This window comes from Anas platyrhynchos, chromosome 7 (genome assembly GCF_047663525.1).
Source record: "Anas platyrhynchos isolate ZD024472 breed Pekin duck chromosome 7, IASCAAS_PekinDuck_T2T, whole genome shotgun sequence".
Taxonomy (NCBI): domain Eukaryota; kingdom Metazoa; phylum Chordata; class Aves; order Anseriformes; family Anatidae; genus Anas; species Anas platyrhynchos.
Window position 1 is genome coordinate 17877482 of NC_092593.1, and position 17310 is coordinate 17894791.

General features: G+C 35.8%; 1 protein-coding gene across 9 annotated transcripts in view; it reads left to right on the forward strand.

Moving 5' to 3' along the window:
* Positions 1–17310, forward strand: part of SLC4A10 (solute carrier family 4 member 10) — a 157076-nt gene that overhangs the window by 42882 nt on the left and 96884 nt on the right. For 2 of the 9 annotated variants that reach the window (XM_038182601.2, XM_038182600.2), the window contains exon 2: positions 14645–14828. The exons of the other annotated variants lie outside the window; for them this stretch is intronic. In XM_038182601.2, the coding sequence (XP_038038529.1) occupies positions 14802–14828 (27 nt within the window). In that variant the 5' untranslated portion in view covers positions 14645–14801. The remainder of the gene's footprint in view (positions 1–14644; positions 14829–17310) is intronic. 9 annotated transcript variants of the gene reach the window in all.

A 17310-nucleotide genomic window follows, 5' to 3' on the forward strand; every position in this document is an offset into this window, starting at 1 on the left:
GAGCAGGCAATTTCATCATTTCCAAGACAAGAAGCACCCAATGCTCAGTAACCCTCACTTTGGAAGATTATCTGTGTTAATGAAGGCAGGGTTTTGTTCGCTTCATCAGGTTCCTAGTGCAATTCTGATCAGTTTGAACTGATGCATATTTATAACTTACTAGTCTCTCATCAGAGGGCCTCTTACTCTCAGCAGGGACTGCAGATCTTCTTTAGCTACCTCAGTTGCCATGTCTTTCCCTGGAGCATAAGGACATAAAAACAGCTGTGCTGGGCCAGATCAAAAGTCTGCATAGCTCAGCAACTCATCACTGTGAGAATGGCCAAAAACCTAGGTAAGCCTGTAATAGTGGGGCAATTGCACGATGACAGTTCATACCTCCAGGACTTACTGTTCCAGAAATGGTGTTCTTGGATTTGGTACCTTTGATAGATTGCTCTTCACTGAACTGGTTTGCAAGTTTCTTCAACTCATCGAAGCTGCTAGTATCCACTGGAATTCTACGCACTGGACTAGCATGCTGTGTGAAGAACTAAGTATTTTTCTTGGTTTTGAATATCTTCATTTAATACTGCCATCCTTGGTGCTATGTTGGCAAAGACATTGAACAGTAATTTCTCTATTCAGCCTCCAAATACCTATCATGTTTTTATAGACTTCTAATACAGCTCCTTCATACACTAGGTGTTCTTATTCTCTACATCTGAATCCTCTCCGTTTCCACTATATCCTTTTTGGCAAATAGGAACCAAATAAACTTGACATTCAATATGTAGGTAAACTTTAGATGTATATAGAGGGAATAATGATACCCTTATTTTGTTCCCTATGTATTTCTAATTTATAGTATTCTATTTGCCTTTTTTTCCTACTGAATTTACTATTACTGAATTTTGATATATGTTCATGGAATTTTTTACCAAAACTACAAGACCGCACTGCTATGTGGTGGTGCCCAGAAAATTTCACTGTGTATGTGAAACTAAGATTGTTTTTCCCTCTGGTGCATCAGTTTACGATCCCTACTGAGCTCCAACAACAGTTTATCATCCTTAACACATTTTGTGTGCTAAGGGCCTTCTGGAGATCTTCATATTCAAGTTTAACTTTATGAATTCTTTATGGATTTTAGGAAATTATCCCTCATTAGTGAACTTTGTCGCCTTGCTGCTAATCCAAAATCATCCATACATGTGTAAGATACCATATGTATGAGTGCAAATCTCACCAGAATTCAAAGTGATGACTTCTGCACTGGTGACCTCCCTCTGCCAGAAGAAATGATGATTTCCTTATGGTTTCTGTTTTCTACATTTTATCAGTTCTTAACTCCTGCAAAAAACTTCTCCTCATATCTTATTGCTGCTTATGTTCTTATAGTTGACTCTTTGGAGGACTCTAGCTGAAAACCTTTTGACTATCAGATTAGACTTTGTGAACCAATTTGTTTTATTTATAGAGTTCTTCACAGAATCACAGACTCATTTAGGTTGGAAGAGACCTTCAAGATCACCTAGTCCAACCTATATCACCTAGTCTTTTCTACTTCAAGGAATTAAAGGAGGTTTGTGATACCACAGGATCAATTCTTTTTCCATCATATCACTGTTACTCACGTGCCCTGTAACTTTATTCTTTATAATAGTTTCTTTGAATCTGTCAGTTAGCAGCAGCAGGCTTACTGGGTGATTGTTGGCAAATACTGTTTTGAAATCTTTGTAAAAGTTGATATCATACATGTTGTCTTCCACTTCAAAGGCACAGAGTGATTTCAAATAAGGATGTTACACGCCAAATTCAGTGTCTTACTTGTAGAACTTGGAATATGAACTGGGCTTTGTTGGCTAAGATATCTTGGGAGTACTTGTGTTGGAAAGGTATCCAAATTTAACAGCACTTCTAGGCTGGTTGGATCTCCACAGAAATGTTGTGCAGCGTAACAGCAAAAGGAATAACTGAGGAAGCAGGAACATTAAGAAAGGGTTTAAAATACAAGAAAGATCAATAGAAGTTAATAATGTCAGAATTTCTGTTTTTCTTTTTTTTTTTTTTTATGGTCAGATTGAAAAAGTCATCACACCTTTGGTAATCTTTTATTATTCTTTGGGATGTGCATTACTTGTGATTACCCTGTGATTAAGGGTGATGAAAAATGAAGAAGAATGAGAATTACCATGAATTAAATTTTCAAGTGAGTAACAGTAATGTCTATTGCAGGGACTATGCACGGGATTTATTGACTTGATCTCTATGCTATTGAAAAGGAAATGTTTCTTATCTTTTACTTAATCATTAAGTGTATCAGTTGCCACCTTTCCCTTTCCCTTTCCCTTTCCCTTTCCCTTTCCCTTTCCCTTTCCCTTTCCCTTTCCCTTTCCCTTTCCCTTTCCCTTTCCCTTTCCCTTTCCCTTTCCCTTTCCCTTTCCCTTTCCCTTTCCCTTTCCCTTTCCCTTTCCCTTTCCCTTTCCTCCCATTTAGCAGACGAATAGGAAAGTGGCATAGACAGAGTGCTAGTTATGTTGAGACTGGCTGCTCTAGTGCCTGTGAAGTTTAGAGGAATGGGCAGGCGTACTGAGCGCCCTGTGAAAGTCAGATCCACTGCTAAAGGCAGAAGTAGGGACGTCTGTTTATTCTGGTTTCTCTCCACTTTTTTCCATCTGTCAGAAGCACTTCAGTTTGGATGTAAGCTGTACTGGGAGAGGTAGTTTCAGTCTTTACTGGCCTTAAAAAAAAACTGTGGGCCATTTTGTTTTGATAGGCGGACAAAGGTTCAAGTGAGATTTCAGTTTTGTTCTGCTGACTTCTCATTACTGCTTCTAGTCTCTGGTTGACTTTCCTATGCTCTGTCCCAGTTCAAAATAGATCATTTTGTTTCTAAGCAGAGGAAAGCTCTTATGATGCATGCTTTTTCAAGTGTTCTGTTTCAGTCTATAGCAATGCTATACTTTAAAATAAAAATGATCTGGAATCTTATCTCGCTCCTATACTGCTGGGTTCTCATTGACTAAACTGGAGTTGTGCAAGGTGCAAATGAATATGGGATTTCACCTTTCTTTTTGTGGAGTTACATCTTTATTTGCCATGATCCTGGAGGAGGATTTTGTGGTTGAACCCCAACGTAAATAGAAAACCTTACAGTTTACAAACCTTCTTCCATGGGCGGAATTCTGGTACGTTTAGATCAGGAATCAATTTGAAACTGTAGATGTAATCACACTAGAACATAAATGTTGCAAAGAAAATAAAATTATCACACATAACCCTTAATTCTTTTCCAAGTGTTTATGCTCGTTGCTTTTTAAGTATGCATTACTAGCATAAGTTAGCGTATCGCAGTGACAGGGAATGAATGAATTTCAATTCATTTTTTTTTTCCTCTTAGGCAGATCAGTTCCTAAAGTTTTAACATGTTAGCTGACATCTGTGGCCCCCATATATAGACCGCACCCTTATCTGGGGACTTAAGTCCCTGTGTAACTTGCTGATTTAAAGCGAAACATAAAACATGAGCTAGCCTAGTTCTGTTCACAGTCCTTAGCCTTCTGAAATATTTTGCTTGAAAATAATTACTGGTAGAGATAAGTATCAGATACATCAGCTGTGGTATTTAGCATGGGAAAGAATGAGCAGGCTTAAAATAACAAAACAAGCTCCTTCAAAATAAATAATAGATAAAATCCACAAACACTTCCTCCCCAAGAACCCAGACATCTGTATGCCCAAGGATGCAGAAGAACGCTTAACCAGGGATGTTTTTTACTCTCTTGTGTACTGCATCATGAGAAGAATTAAGCAATCAGAATGCTATTCGGGCAAATGATTCATAAGTGCGATTAAAATTCCTAGGAGAATAGGGCTCAGATTAGTCCAGTTCTACATTGCAAAAGATTTATTAGCATATGTTGGCAATGAATTTCTAATACAGTTATGGAGTACCAGTTTAAAATGCCTCCAATACTGTTTATATGGACTTCGTATGCAATATAAGCTACAGGATGTAAACTTTTCCTGGTATAGCTATGCTACAGTAGATCACCCTTATTAATTAGCATTTTTAATCACCATGTAATTTGTTGAAACAGCTAACGTGTAGAATATGTAGAAAGTAATGTGATAGCTTCAGATAACAGGTTTTAAGAAATATGAGAGCAACAATTGGGATGGCCCAGTTTCTTTTCTCTTGTTACTTTTGATTGCTTTATTGGTGCTTGTTTATCTCTGTTCTGTCAGATGCTTCTCATGCTCTTATGTTCCACGTGCAGGTTACACTTCTATGTCTTGTCTTTCTTGCTTTAAGTGACATCTGCCTCTAGTTCAGCCTCCTCTGTATAGCATTCCTATCACATACTTTTTTTTTTCTTTTTTTTTTTCCTTCAAATGCAAAACTCCCTATTGCCTTCATTACTTGCTCTTCATTTTATTTGTTGAGGTTTCTGGAATGTTCCCGGTCTCAAAGAACCTGGAGATTGTCTTTTTGCCTCCTGCTGTTGCCCTCCAGCCCACAGCACTCTGTTCCCTTGTCTGTTACACTGGCTCATCCATGGTGTTTATGAAGACTGCTCCCTCTAGTAATACTTGCTTTGAATTTGGGCCAAAGAAGTTGGCACCTAGCATGCTCTCTGAACATAGGTATTTGTTTCTGTTTCCCTCTCTGACATTTCTACCATTTGGCATGCACACAACTCTACCTATTCCCCATCTCTGTCTGCCTTTGACTTACAACTTTCTTTTCTTAAATTTTCATAATTTCTCCCACTTTGGTTTCCACATGGATGAATTGTCCAACTTGGTAGCTGCCCTGGGGCTGTTTCTCATTTGAATTGTATCCCATGTGTGTAATCAGCGGCACACCTGAGCTGGTCTCTTCTAAGCACTGTGTTCTCTGAGTTCCTTTTCTGAGATAACTGTTTAAACTTTCTCAACATTTTTATTCCCTCACTCCAGAAATGGAACTTTGTAAAAACTTTTTTGTCAGTCTTGATGACTTCTTTTCTGCTCTTATTTCCTTTATTACTCTATGCTTTGCTTTCTTCTGTCAGCATATCAGTTCCCTTTAGTTTCTATTTTCTTTGTTCTTCTCATACACTTCCAAACCCTTCTTAAAATTCATGGTCCTGGCTGACTCCCAGTCTGCACTTCCTCAGTTCCTAATGCCATCTGCCATGCTGCAGAGATACTGCTGAGTATCTCTGGTGAAAATCTTTCAATTCTCATGACTTTCTGTGCTTCTTAGGGATTCTGTTCTTCTAGGATTTTTGTTATGACATGAGTATCTTTGCCTGCAGTTTTCCCTGTTTTGTATTTTTTTTTTTTTTACTAATTTTATAGGCCTCCATTTAGTTTCTCTTTCCCCTTGTTTCCATGTGAGCTTTTAAAGACTAATCAACCAAGGATAAAATTCAAGCTTCTTCCTCTTCATCTGAAATAGATGTGTGTGTGTGTGTTTTTTTTTTTATTTTATGTTTTATTTTTTATTTTTTTTCTGGTCTTCAAACCTGTTCCCCTGACCCTATACCTGTCCATGCCCACCTTGTGCAATTCTTTTTAAATTGTCTCTCTCGTCTTGAATTCCTTTCCTTACACAAGAAATATGCTCAAATCTTTCTATAGTAAAGACACCAACAAACAAAACAACCTTAAACTTCAGTAGTTTCTTTTCCCCAGATTAATTTCCTATCTCTGGGTCTGTTTGAATATCTCCAGAGAAAGAGACTCAACAACCTCCTTTCATTCTCCTTTACCCCATACTAAGGTATGCTTTGTATAACTCTCTTCATTTCTTGTCTTCTGCTGCCTTTCTAGAACTGCTCACTTCTGGTTTGTCTTTTGCACTGAAATTTATCTTACTAATGTTCCACTTGACTTCTTTCTGGAAGATTTCCAGGCTAGTCCTTTATTCTCCTCCACTCCATCTGTCATCTCTTTCAGTTTATATGCTGTAGTGTTCACTAAATTTTGTTGCTCTTAGGCATTTGTCATTTTGTCCTTGTTGATTCTCTTTTCAGATCTATTCCATGTTAGGTAGGTCTTCCTCTCCCTCTTCTCCTTTTTGTGTATGTATGCATGTGTGTGTTCAGCTCTCTCAGGGATCCATCCTCAGCCTTCTCATCTTCCTCCACACCTTAACTTTGGATAATGTAGCCATAAACATAATCTTTATGAAGACATCACTGCTATATTTTTTAGTGGTCTTCCACCACTCCGGTTAAATTCAACCTATCTCAGAAAATCTTCTTGGTCTTCAGTGGTCATCTGAGTATAATAATGTCAGAAACAATTCCTGGATTCTCTTTTCTTTCCTGATGCACTCTACTTGCTCTATGCAGCTTTGAGGTCTGACAGTTCCTATTTGTCCTTGTAGCCATAAATCACATTGAAGGCCTGCTCATCTCAACACCATGACTGTTATGATCTCATCTTTCTGTCTGACTTCAATACTTACAGCTTTGATTCACTTGATTAGTGGTTTTAATACCATCTTAGCTTATTCCTCTGCCTACATCACTTGCTTTTTAAAGTCTGTTTACTCATCTTCTCAAATACAAACATACAGTCTTTATTTTAAATGCTTTACAGCTTCCATCCTTTCTCTCCAGGATAGATAATGCTGTCACAAATTTGAACTTTGTGTTTGCTTTGCTGGCCTTTGATTTCTCAATTGTCTATTTCTCTTGTATTCATTTGTGCATTTTCTCTTAATATATCCTGTCTTAATTGAAACTCTTCCTCAAAAGTCTTCTGTATTCTGTAGAAGTAAGTATAACCCGTTAATAACTGGGCAGGTGTGTGTTTGCATCTTACTACACCTATGTTGCTATGCAGTCTTAACCTTTATGCTATTTATTGCTCATATACCTCTAAACTATAACTTGTCTTTTGAGTTATATGACTGTTGAAATAGTTATAAGTAATTTATTTCAAATCACTATCACATCATGTATATATTTGCAATGTGTATGTCAACGGAGCCCACAGATGCTATTCTTCTTTCTCCACTTGTGAACAAATACATATTTAATACCAATACTAATTAAAAAAAAAAAGTTGCAGTTGTAAGCAAGGATACTTATAAGACCAAATACAGATTGGGTGATTATTATTATTTGTTTAGTATCTGCATTGAAATCATGCCAAGAAAGGGACCTATTGTACTAAGCCTGGTACAAACTTGTATTAAATGTAAGAGTGGTCTGAGTAGCTTACAGCATAAAGTTTAAATGATAAAGATTGTATTTTTTGAGTATGTTCACCACATAAAAATAAATAAATCCATTCTTTAATAAAAGAAGATGGTGTTGTCTTGGCAAGGAAAGGTATGAAGAGAATACCTACCATCTGCTGGGTATTCTTTTTCATCATCATGTTTATAACTGTTTTTATTTTAGAGCAGTATCATGAAATACAAATAATCATATGTAGTTCAAAAAATGTATTACTTTTGTTGAGCCAGTAAAACTTAGTATTTAGTTCACTTCTGTTTTATTCTCAAAATACCAAATACAGGAGACATCTAGGTCAAGTTTGAAAGGTTAAATATAATGTGATATTAATAATATAGTAAATACATAAACAAGTTGGTAAATACTGTCTCTTTGAAGGGTTGAAAAAAAATTTTTGCTTTCGAAAAGTTTCCCTACCACAGCTGGAATGCAATCCTGACAGTCTTTCTATTTCAGATATCATAGCTATATCCACCAAAAAGACTCCGAAATTCCTAAAATAGGCAATAGTTTGCTTGTGCCCTTTTAAGCTCTGATTGAGATTACTGTGTCCTCCCTTGCTGTTTGTGGCTGCATACAGATCTATTGATTTAATGACCTTATGAGAAAATTGACAATGAAAATTACAAAGCTATCTTCTAACAATAAAATTCCTTTCATATAGATCTCAAATCTGAGTATTAACAGTCACCTCAGAGCCTACTTTATACCTTAGAGTATTTCTTGGCCCATTTATGGAACAAGTTATGTTCTGTAATTTTGATGTAAAGCTCACTATTAAGGTCATATGTTTCTAACTTTTAGCTTGTTTATTGTCAAATATCTTGACTAATCCAGAATAGCAAGGTCATAGAAGTGATGATGTTTAAAAATTCCGCATTAAAGCAGACAAGCAATTTGTATGAGTCAAATTCTTAGATCTCTGAGAAGTAGGAAGACCAGTTGAACTACTGTTTAAAATTCATACTTATCTTTGGCAGCACATTTCAAATTCCTGAAAGTATATCTTTTATATCTAGACAGCACTTTTGCTGTCTAGACTTTTAAAATGTACAAATCCCTCATTTTTAGTCCACTGTTACAGTGTATTTTGAGTCTTTGATAGGAATGTTCTCTTTCCAGTGATGTATTTCATTCCGTTGGTTTTCCAGGCACAGCCCATGTATTAAAAAGCAATGTGCAAGTAACTTCAAATTAACTTCAAAGTTGGTATCTGAAATCTATTTATTTGCTGCATTACTTCTCAGAGCACGTTATCAATTTCATTATCCCACATTTCTTTTCTGGCTTTCCTTTTTTTTTTTTTTTTTTTTCTTTTTTTCATTGCTTCTACATTGTTTTCGTAGTTTTTCTTTCTTTCTTTTTTTTTTTTTTTTTTTTTTTCCTGATAATGGATGAGAGAAGGAACATAGTATTTGTAAAGTAACAATGATACCAGTGTTGGCTAACTTATTAGGAAGGTTAGAAATGAGTTTGGCTGTGTAGGAATGATGACAGTCAATCTAACAGTCCATCTGGTTTACTGTCTCCAGATATTCCCAATTAAACCGTCCTCAGTCTTGATGATTTTCAGCCTATCTTCAGTGATGTTCGAGCGACCTAAGATGTTGCTTTTCCTTGCGGAGTGGTGATTGTTTTGCATTGACTATTAGAAGAGCTGAGGGTGATACCATCTCTGATTCAGGCAATTTCAGTAAGGTGCCAAACGTTTTTCGGAGTTAATCTGAGTTTAGAATCTCTGTCCTGGAATATCCTCCCTGCTGCTTTGATTAATAAGGATTGTACTGTGGTTGTAGAGAATATTTGTTTACTGCATACAATCAAAATAATTTGTGAAGGACTGAGAAAGGAAGAACCTCTAAGCATTATACCAATGTTTTTGAGAAAGGTAGGCAATTTATTATTGATAAGGCTGGCTTATAAAAAAAAAAAAAAAAAAGGATATTTTGAATTATGGTTGGCATACATTTGTATATAGAAGATACAGATTCCAGACCAGAACACTTTTGTGGTTGTAAAAGAAGTGAAAAAAGTCCTTTCTCTCCTCAGTGTTGTAGTTGCTGTTGAAACAATCTTGGTAAGTTGGTCATGACCTCCTTTCTTCTTTGTACTTGCTACTTCCACATGAGTAGCTGCTGCAAGAAGACTGACTTCTATGATTCTTCTGTCTGACCCTGTTTCTTTGGAAAAAAATCTGGAGACACATCTGTTTTCTGAGGCTGAAAGCAGGTCCCTTGAGATGGGATGTGGATCCAACTTAAAACCAGTATATCTTACTGCTGATTAAGAATCCAGCAGTAAACATAATTTACTTTTTTTTCCATTTGCTGTCCAGGAGCTAATACCTTATTGCATAGTGGGCTAAACTTAGCACATTTAACTTCTAACTACGTCTAAATACTGTTATCCTGGATGTATCCTCACCTGGCTTCAAGCCAAGAGGGAGCCCAGACAAGCTAAAAATAAATCTCATTTAGGCCTTGGATAAGTCTTCACATCCATCTTCATGCTGCTGGACTTCTTTGTCGTAGTTGACATAGCCATTGCTATGAAGTGAGAAAAGAGGATTTCTGCTAATGGGACTGCATTAGGATGACATAAGACATTCAAATAATAACTACGGAGGAGAAAATAACTATGCCTGAGCTTGAAGTCTGTGCTGTTCCTTACCTTGATAACTTTTAAGTATTTTGACAGTGTAGTAAAGAAAAATACAAAGCAAAGGGAATAAAATCTCAGTCATACAAATGTGACCCAACTTCTATACCCCTTCACTAGCAGCGAGGAACGCTATCTTTCATTTATTCAGAGGTCTTGACTGAGACTAACGTTTGAATAAAGATTAGCTTACAAATCCAGCAGATACGATATGATAGGAAGGAAAGAATGGGAAAAGTTATAGGAATCTGAACAAGACTGAAAATGTTCAAAGGAATATGGTACTGTAAGTGCCTTGTTCAGGTTTTGTAAGGCTCTCAGCATAATTTAAAACATAACTGATAACTTTACTCCAAGGCACACAAACCATGGCAAATACAATTGCAATTAAATGCAGGTGCTCAAAGCAGGTACCAGAATCCAGAAAGAATTCAACAGTTCCTTGCTTCATTAGTATAACCAGTGCTCTAACAGGTTGAGTGGGAACTCTTTTTTTTTTTTTTTTTTTTTTTTTCTCTCCTTTGTTGCTGCAGCCACTAGAACAACAGAATCCTTTTCTGATGGAGAGTGCAGAGAAAGTGGTGCATCTAGGTCCCACTGCAACAAAGCAGGTCACTATTTTACCTCGATGATTGTTTTCCCTATTTTTCTCTTTAAATAGAAATCTTGTCTTCAGTTGCACAGGCATACGAAGAACAGATGTTGCAAAGTAATATATTTGCCTTGCAAATGCAAGAAATGCAGTACTTCTCCCTAAAATGTTTATTCTAAGGAAGAACATTACTTATTAAATAATAAGGAAATACTTCAGTGATTATGCATTCATTTATGCATCAGCACATAGTTGGCTTGTGCATAATGGTACTTAACCAGCACAGGGTGCTTCAGGGTATATAGACACAGGAATTACATGTTAGCAATGTGAGCTTTTAGTTGTCTCTGACTGCTTTGTTTGAATCGTATGTGTGCTTTCTGCTTGTGTATAGTCTAGTTTACTTTGTAACAACAGTATGTGCTTGGATTTAATGTCTGAAGTGATTATCTATGCTTATATGTTTCAGGAATAGCATTTATTATATTAGAAGTGTGCTCAGTCTCAGGTAAAGAGCAAACCAGTTCTTTGGAGCCAGTGCTGATCAGCACAATTTTTAGCAGTGTTGCAGAAGATGGTATTTCTTTATTGAGTCATACTAAACCATTTGTGGCTTTTGCTATAAAAAGAGAGAAAAGAGGGAGAAAGAGAAAAATGCCCTTATGCATATGACATGTAGCCCTGGGGAAGATGCAAATCTGGAATGAAAACTAAAATTGCTTTCTACTGTGTTGCATAGGTTAAACTATGTGGAGTAAGCTGACTGAAGATGTGCTTCATGTTAACCAGTAAATTGCTGCAGAAAGCTGCCACAAAAAAAAAAAAAATCACCACAAAAATCCTACAAAATAACAGTACAATTAAAGAGAGACTTTAAAAATAATTCTGTAGACCTTATTAAATTATAAATATGTTTTGATGGGTCATTCTTGATAGGTGAATAGGGGTGAAAGTAGAATGGAAAAAGCAATTATATTTCATCAGAAAGATTAGATTCACTGTCCTTTCCACTTCAACAGATTGTTAAATGTGATTATACATAATATAAGCAATTAAACAGTAATATTGAAGGGAGAAAAGAATTATAGCATCTAAACTGTGGGCATACACGTTGTGCATTAAATCAATTTTGTGTGACTGTGTGTTTTCAAGGACAGTTTAAAGGACACGGCTGAACATGGCAGTCACCAGTGATTTGCCTTCTTCAACAGTGAGGCATCCATCTACATCCAACAGCTTTTTTGCCATTTAGGTTAATTGTCTTTACAAGATATTCCCTATATGCTGTTGGCAGCTGTTGAGTTCAAATAACTCACTTTTCTTTATTTGCAATAATGCCATCTTTATGAAATGACAAGCTTAACTTAACCAAAATGATCTTAACAATGCAAATGTTAGGGAGTGAAATAATTACAACACACAGATATAATATATATATATATATATATATATATATAATATAAAACTGGAATCTTCACACTGGGAGGGCAATCACTGCATGTATGTGATGTCTGGGTAAATGTTTAGAATCTCATTACAGACTATTCAAAAGGTGAACACGGTTTCTGTCACTAGCTTCTTGATAAAATATATAAACTAAAATTAGTATACTAAAATTTCTTCTCCAAAGCATATAAATACACAAAATCACTAAAATTATTTTATGTTACAGCTTTCTATTTTTTATAGGAATGCAGCATGTAATATTTTATTCTGACAGGCATTCCTTAGTTCCAGATGGCATTTGAGAATTATGTAGGATGTCTAATAATCAATAAGTGGCTTATATGGAGAAGTAATTAATATCATGATTATTTTCCTTATGAGTCAGCAGGTGTGTTATATGCATAATTTATAGTGTGGAAAAAATCAAAATGGCTTCTGCTCTGCCATATATTTTTATAGAAGGAAAGATGCTGAAAAGGATTCTTGGTTATGTTGAAATTTGCACTGAGTGTATTAAGAATGTAATTAAAAAGGGAGAGGTGTTTACCTGAAGGTTTGAAAATCCCAAACTATTTTCTGCAATATTAATGCTCTATAGCTGACTTCTGTTTACTGTTTAAAAAAGTAATAATCCAATTTATTGAAAAGCATGACCAAAAATCAGAGAAGGGAAATGAAAATAGCCGTATGCGAAGAAAATGTAGGGAAAAAGAAGGATAAAGAAAATAAATGATTTCTGGTTTTCCATGTAAAATGATTGGGTTTTGTGCTATCCATTTTGACTCATCCCTCTAAAATATTAGTACCAAATATACAATTAAAGCAGAGTACTAAGGGAAGGGCAGCAAGACATATTCATTAAGACTATTTAACTTTTTTTTTTTTTTAATTGTCATGTATATTTATTGTTAAACAATCATCTGTGCTGATTGCTACAGTAAACAAGATAATATTCAGTAAATGTTTGTGCAATATTCAGATTTTATAATCTGTGCAACAGTGTCATTTAAGATCATGAGTTTGGTTTTCTTTTTTTAGTAAATAAAATAAATCTGTGTATCGTCAGCAAGACTTTAATCTACTTTCTTGTCATCCAGAATATAAGGAACATATATTGGGACGATGGAACTCCATCATCCAAAAATACCCTGATTCATACAAGTGTATGCATCTGCCTTAGCACATAATGTATTTTAAAATGTTTGTCATGTGCATTAGTATGGATACACCTTTGGAAGGAGTCACTTCCCTCTTCTTTCCATTCAGTCTTCTACCTTATAACAGAGATATTATTGCGTCTTGAAAGCATGTACAATTTATAAGTGCTGTAACTAAAAAACACCAATGAACATCTGTTATAAAATGATGTTTCTCTGCTTTTCTAAAGGAGTAGTTTCTCCATTAATTATATTGATCTGTGGTGTGGAAGGGCCATCCACAGTTCTGGCAGGCACCAGGTTTAAGGATCAATTGCATTGCAGCACATGATAAATAGCAGCTAGGGCTGTATCAGAGCTAAAGAGAGTCGATTTGGAAGGCTCTCCAGGAAGTCATTTTTCCAGCTTTGGTAGTGAGCCTGTCAATACATAGGTGGAAAGGGCACTTCAGACATTTGTTTTGGGTTTCTTAACCATGAGCCTTTTTATTTCTCCTAACGAATATACCTATCCTGCAACTGTTGCTACAACTTGACACTTCATACTTTGTTATACAAGTTGTTGAAATAAGGGTTGAAAATCTGTATTCTAGAACTCCTGATGACCATCAGTCTTCGTGACTGCACTGAAAAGAAAAAACTGTTTTTTAAGACAGTATAAGACTTACAGTATAAGTAAGTTCAAATACATAATGCAATATGTATTCATATTACAATGAATACAATATGTATTCATATAACAGTTCAAATACAATATAAAAATGTGCAGTTGCACTGTAATGATGCAGAAGACTACTGTTGTCTGTTTTTCTCTATTGACTGTATTTATAAGGCTTTTTCATTAGAATAGATTTTTTTTTCTGTGAAATATGTGCAGTGGAAGATGCTGTGGTGAAGGTCTTTTCAGCGTTCATCTGGAAAATGTACGAGGTGAAATCCTGGACTGAGTAAGGTTGCTGAGCCTTGGTCTCTAAGGAGCTTGTGGTTTCCACATGAAAGCCTCAGCATTTTCTTACTCTTTTATCCCAGATATGTTATTTGTTCTACTGTGTGTGTTTGCTGATATCTTACTGTTTCAAGGAAATAGTTTTGTCCTCATGTTTTAGGTAAACCATTGTGTGATAACACAGATTATAATAAAATTAAAAAGAGAAAAATGTTAGGCCGTTTATATAAATATATTACACGCTGATTACAGATTCAGCAAAATGTACTTCCACAGGCTTCAGTAGCATTACTCTTGAATTAGACCAACAGAAAGCGAGCGTGGTATATTTATTTATGTTGTAACCTTTGTCCAGTCAGTTCTCATGGCTGTGCACTATAGAACTATTGCAAAGTATTAGTATAAATTGGTTTTACCCAAAAAAAAAAAACAACAAAAAATGCCTAAATGTTTTTTTTATCAATCTGTTTTTTTTCTATCATCTCTTTACATGTGTAAATTGTGCACTTTCCTAAATCGGGTGATTTAGCACTTCAGCTTTGAAATGCTATGGGAATATTAATTATGGCACAGAGCAGTCCAGTAAGGAAGGTAGATAAGTAAGTATTATTATCCCTATTTTACAGATGGGGAAGCTGAGGCACAGAGATTAAGTGACTTTGCCAACACAGCAAGTCAGTGGCAGATCCAGGATTAGCGCTTGGGGAATTCCTGGATCCCTCTCCCATGCTTTAACAGTAGACCACAGTGTTCACTGGATTCAGCGAGCAACTCATTGCAATAATGGACAGTTCCAAGGACTCATACCTGGTCAGTGTGTCCATAAATTTGTTTGCAGACTGCTCCAGTATGTCGATATGGTTTAAACACCAAAGTCCTAGCAGATTTATGCACCATATAACATTTCTGACCTTCATCATCTTCAACTGAGGTGAAAGGAAGAAGCTGCAGAATTTGGTATAAACATGGCATGACTGTGAAAAACATTTAGTCTTTATGCCCTGCTCTGATCATGCTGAAATTGGTGGGCAAAACTGCAGTGGAGTCATGGCTTTAATAAACTCTTTGAGGATGTTAATGTGGAGGTTGGTGGCTGCTTAGTACATTAAAAATCACTCAGAGCATGAATTCTGTCTTCCATGACTGTTATAGTTATTTTTGCCTATACTTTCAGTTTCTTATTGCAACATTTAATAATTTCATAGTTTTCATGACATGCTAATAGAAAGCAGAGCATTATCAACTGACGTTAATCACCATATGAAAGTGGAGGGGATCTGCCACTGTTATTACTTGGATTGCTGTGGTGCTTACCTTAAAATGAGATTAAGATCTAGTTGTGCTAAACTACTGTTGAGCCCTTCCCTCCCAAGTCCTACCTTCCAAGGAGGCAGCAGCACAGGAATCACAGAAATTACTTCTGGACTAAATTCAGTGTGACTTTTTTACTGGTGAATGCAAGGTGGCCTTCATACCGCTCCCTGGGAAGTGAGAGTGCACAGTGCAAGGCCTGTTTAATTGGACTTTGCTCAGAGTTTGACAAGTGGATTGGCAACAACACAAAACTCCCAATTAAGCTGTTTTTCCCTGTAATATTAATGGAATAAACTCGCTTCTGAGAATGAGGCAAGGCTGAGACTTGCTGTGACATTACAGGAAGAGGAGGCAGGGAAGGAAAAGATTGCCAGAAGCTGAAAATTGAACACATGGAAAAGGAGAAGTCAAAGTGTATGAGCATATTTTGATAAATATTAATGAATTAGTTTGTATTTAGTTTACTTATATGATCTGTAAAGGCTTTAAACTACCCAGAAATGTAATATTCTCCCCATTACAGAAATTCCCCTAACATTGCTTCCATAAGGCCTCTTCAGTATCAGTACAATTCTGGTGGCTATGACTTGCACTAGAATAGCACTACTGACATGGCTGTAATACCTGGCCTTTGCTATCCTGCCTGTCTGTTCACCCAAGGACATGGCATTGTGCCAGCATGGCATGCACGTGCACACACACACACACACACACACACACACAGTTATGTCTAAATTCTTAAAATAATTAATTTTACCTAAGATGATCAAATTGTTTGTGTGATATTATACTGCCCTGATGCATCTTAATAGGTTACTAGCTAATTCTAAATTATTGAAAGACAAAGCAGTTTCAATACAAAGCCTTTTCTCATTGCCAGATTTTAGTTAATACTATTATCTGCTAGAAAGCTCTAGTAAAGGCACTGTAATGCTCTCAGTCTCTTTCTTTAACAGCCCAGATGCTTGCTGCTGACACATTCCTAGGATTTTTCTATATAAGATAGCTACAGCATGACAGCTATCTTAAAAAAAAAAAAAAAAAAAAAAAAAAAAGGAGTCTGAAACAAAACAGCTCTAGAATTCGTGACATCTAGCTCTAGATGAGAATCTTTTTGCCTGGGGCATCTGCTCTTTAAGGAGAGGTGCTCATGTGGTTTAATTTCTTGTTATGTTCTATTGCATTCTATATATAGATATATATTTTGCATGTAACCCTGGTATTTAAATCCCCTTGCTTCAGACTTTCATTAAGATACCAATTTTATATATTGAAATCATGTGGTTATAGTTCTAATATCACCTACTAAAACCCTTCCACTAATGAAAAATATATTTTAATGGTATATTAACTGAATTTTTTGTATAATTCATCATTTTTTCTTCATCATCATATACTCTGTGGAGTAAATGGAAACCACTCTAAATCACTTTGTGAATTACAGGCTTTATTGAGCATGTTTTTTACAATTGGTGATGTCGCACTCATAGGAAAACCAATATTTTGTTCATCCAGTGCCTTGTTGCTAGATTGCTCCCAAAACATATCTATACTTAGGGAATTGTGATTTTTTTTTTTCATGCCTGAAGTGACAAAAATGACTAATTTCTATAGTAGTTTTTTAATCTGAGGACAATAAACTAATTCATCACATAGTACATTTACAGTGCAGTAGAGAATACGGTTAAAGTGCACAATATGACCACAATATAAAATTCAACACAAAATGTGAATTCCTAAGGAAGAATAGCTTTTCTATTTTATTCTAATAGTGCATGCTATTTGCCTTCCTTGCCAATACAGCTTGGTGTTGTAAAGTAAAGCAAAGGCTTTGCAATTCATCAGTAAGTGAAGCCACTGGTTTTCATTGGTATTTCATGTTTTCTTTCTCATCATATTGCCATTGATTATCATTCTCTAGCTTTGCCAAAGTGTAAGGAGTGTTAGTGCTAATAATCTGGAAATTCTGTTTGTGGTT